The following is a 2,123-nucleotide window of genomic DNA, read 5'->3' as shown; positions in this document are numbered from 1 at the left end:
AGAAAGAGAGGAGATGCTGTGCTAATGTTTGTGAGACCGCGCGAGAGGGGGGCGAGCGAAATAGGAAGGGAGACGAGACGAGAGGACGAGAGAGATAGGGGGAGAAGGCAGAGACGATCAGAGAGAGAAGAGAGACAGACAGAGGAGAGAAGAGAGAGAGAGAGTCAGACAGAGAAGAGAGGTGGGAGGAGAGAAGGGAAAGGGGACTGAGACGCGCGGGACAAACGAGATACGGGAGCGCAGAAGAAAATAGAGGGAAGGGAAGGAGGAGAGAGGTGAAGCAGAGTCGTCGTTAGACAAACGCGGAGCGAGAGACGAGCCACGAACAGGGACTCCGCTGGGTTGATCATCAGTTCTATGATGGGCTGTGTTACGATCCGACGTTCTGCGATCAGATTATCGTCACGGGGATATTCCGGTATCTACGACGTTACACGATATCAGAAGCTTTGATGTTAGAATCGCCGCGACCAGCGCGCGAACAAAGGATAAGAATGGGAGATCGGGGCGTGATTCAGGCCCGTGGCGACGAGGACAGTAATAGATAGTGGCTCCGTTCGAGGCAAAACCTGTGACCGAGCAAGACGAGAGCCTCAGTTATAATACCAAGGATTCCCTATATACTATAGATGAGGTATTTGGTATACTCATTGCACTTACAGACAAGGAAAACAGAATGGATGTCAGGATGATTACGCAAGTAGGGGAGTATGCAGAGAGAGTACGATGGGCAGTTCAGTAGGTGAAGTTTGAGTCGTGCGTAAGTGAAGGCATAAAACCTGATATATAGGTCGGTGTGGAATGGGAAAGAAAAGAAGGGAGAGATACAAAGAGAGGAGGGAGAGCAGAGCGTAGAGAGAGACGGGATAACAAAGAGAGAGAGGAGCGGAGAGAGGAGTGGAAAGCATTAAGAGAGGGGGGAGGGATGAGACGGGCAGGAATGAGGAAGAAAGAAAGCGAAGAGAATGAGCAGGCTGAGATAAGAGAAAGGAAGGAGGAGAGCGAGCCGAAAGAGAGAGAGAAAAGCGACCGAGGAGAGAGAGAGGGATGAGGAGAGAGCGAGGAGGAGAGGAGGGGGGGAGTAGAGGAGGAGAAAGAGAAAAAGAAGGAGAGGAGAGGGAGGAGGAGGAGAGGAAGGAGGAGAAGAGAACAAGAGATAGAGGAGAGAGGAGGAAGATAGGAGAGAAGAGGGAGGAGGAAGAGGATGATGAAGAGGAGGAGAGGAAGAGAGAGAGGAGAGAGAGGAAGGAGAGAGAGAGAAGAGGAAAAGAAGAGAAGGGAGAGAAGAGAGGAGAAGAGCGAGGACAGAAGATGAGAGAAGAGAGAGAGAGCAAGAGTAGAGAGAATATGAGAGAGGAGAGAGAGAGGAGAGAGGAGGAGAAGAGAGGGAAGAGAGGAGAGAGAAAGAGAAGTGAGATGGAGAGGAGAGAAGAGAAGAGAAAGAGTGAGGAAGAGAGCGCAAAAAAGAGCTTGAGAGTAAGAGAGAGAGAGAGAAAAGAATGCAGAGAGATGGGAGATGTGATTGAGAGGACGAAACGATCAGTGATCGAGGAGAGAGAGAGAGCAATCAGAAGTAGAGCGAGATCTCGCGAGAGGAGGAGCACAGAGAAGAGAGAGAGGAGGAGAGGGAGAGGAGTGAGAAGAGAGAAAAGAGAGAAGAAAGATGAGACCGCCAAGGCAGATCATGAGAGAGGAGAGAGAGACAGTGAACTCCGACGAGGAGAGAGCAGAGAGAAAGAGAGGGAGAGATAAGAGAGATGAGAGAGAGAGAAGAGAGAGAGAGAGAGTCATACATGCTGCAGCACAGGTTGAGGGTGAGTCGTAAGATGACTCTCGACGCTAGCAGATCTTTAAGCGTCGCCTGGCTGGTCAGCTCGCTGACTTCAATGTTGTTCGTCTGCAACAGAAACGTTTGGCACAGTGGGTTTATTGGTTGCGTGCAACACGGTTGCCGTTGTGCGAGGCAGTCAATGTTTCACTTATAGTCGCCTGGTAATGTTCTTTTGTTTGAGCGACAACCAATTAGAGGAGAAAGAGAAATATATTCTGTAAGAAATAAAATAGAAATGGGCTTTAATTCAGTGTGTAGTATATGGGTATATATATATATATATATATATATA

General features: G+C 49.1%; 1 protein-coding gene across 1 annotated transcript in view; it reads right to left on the bottom strand.

The window, feature by feature from the left end:
• Positions 1-1,793: 1,793 nt before the first annotated feature.
• Positions 1,794-2,123, bottom strand: part of LOC106819875 (organic cation transporter protein-like) — a gene marked incomplete at its 3' end in the record, with an annotated part of 2,737 nt that continues 2,407 nt past the window's right edge. Inside the window, exon 5 of the mRNA XM_014824448.1 lies at positions 1,794-1,897. Within this exon, the coding sequence (XP_014679934.1) occupies positions 1,794-1,897 (104 nt within the window). The remainder of the gene's footprint in view (positions 1,898-2,123) is intronic.

Source organism: Priapulus caudatus, unplaced genomic scaffold (assembly GCF_000485595.1).
Source record: "Priapulus caudatus unplaced genomic scaffold, Priapulus_caudatus-5.0.1 Scaffold4888, whole genome shotgun sequence".
Lineage (NCBI taxonomy): Eukaryota > Metazoa > Priapulida > Priapulimorpha > Priapulimorphida > Priapulidae > Priapulus > Priapulus caudatus.
This window is presented reverse-complemented; position numbering and strand designations above follow the sequence as displayed.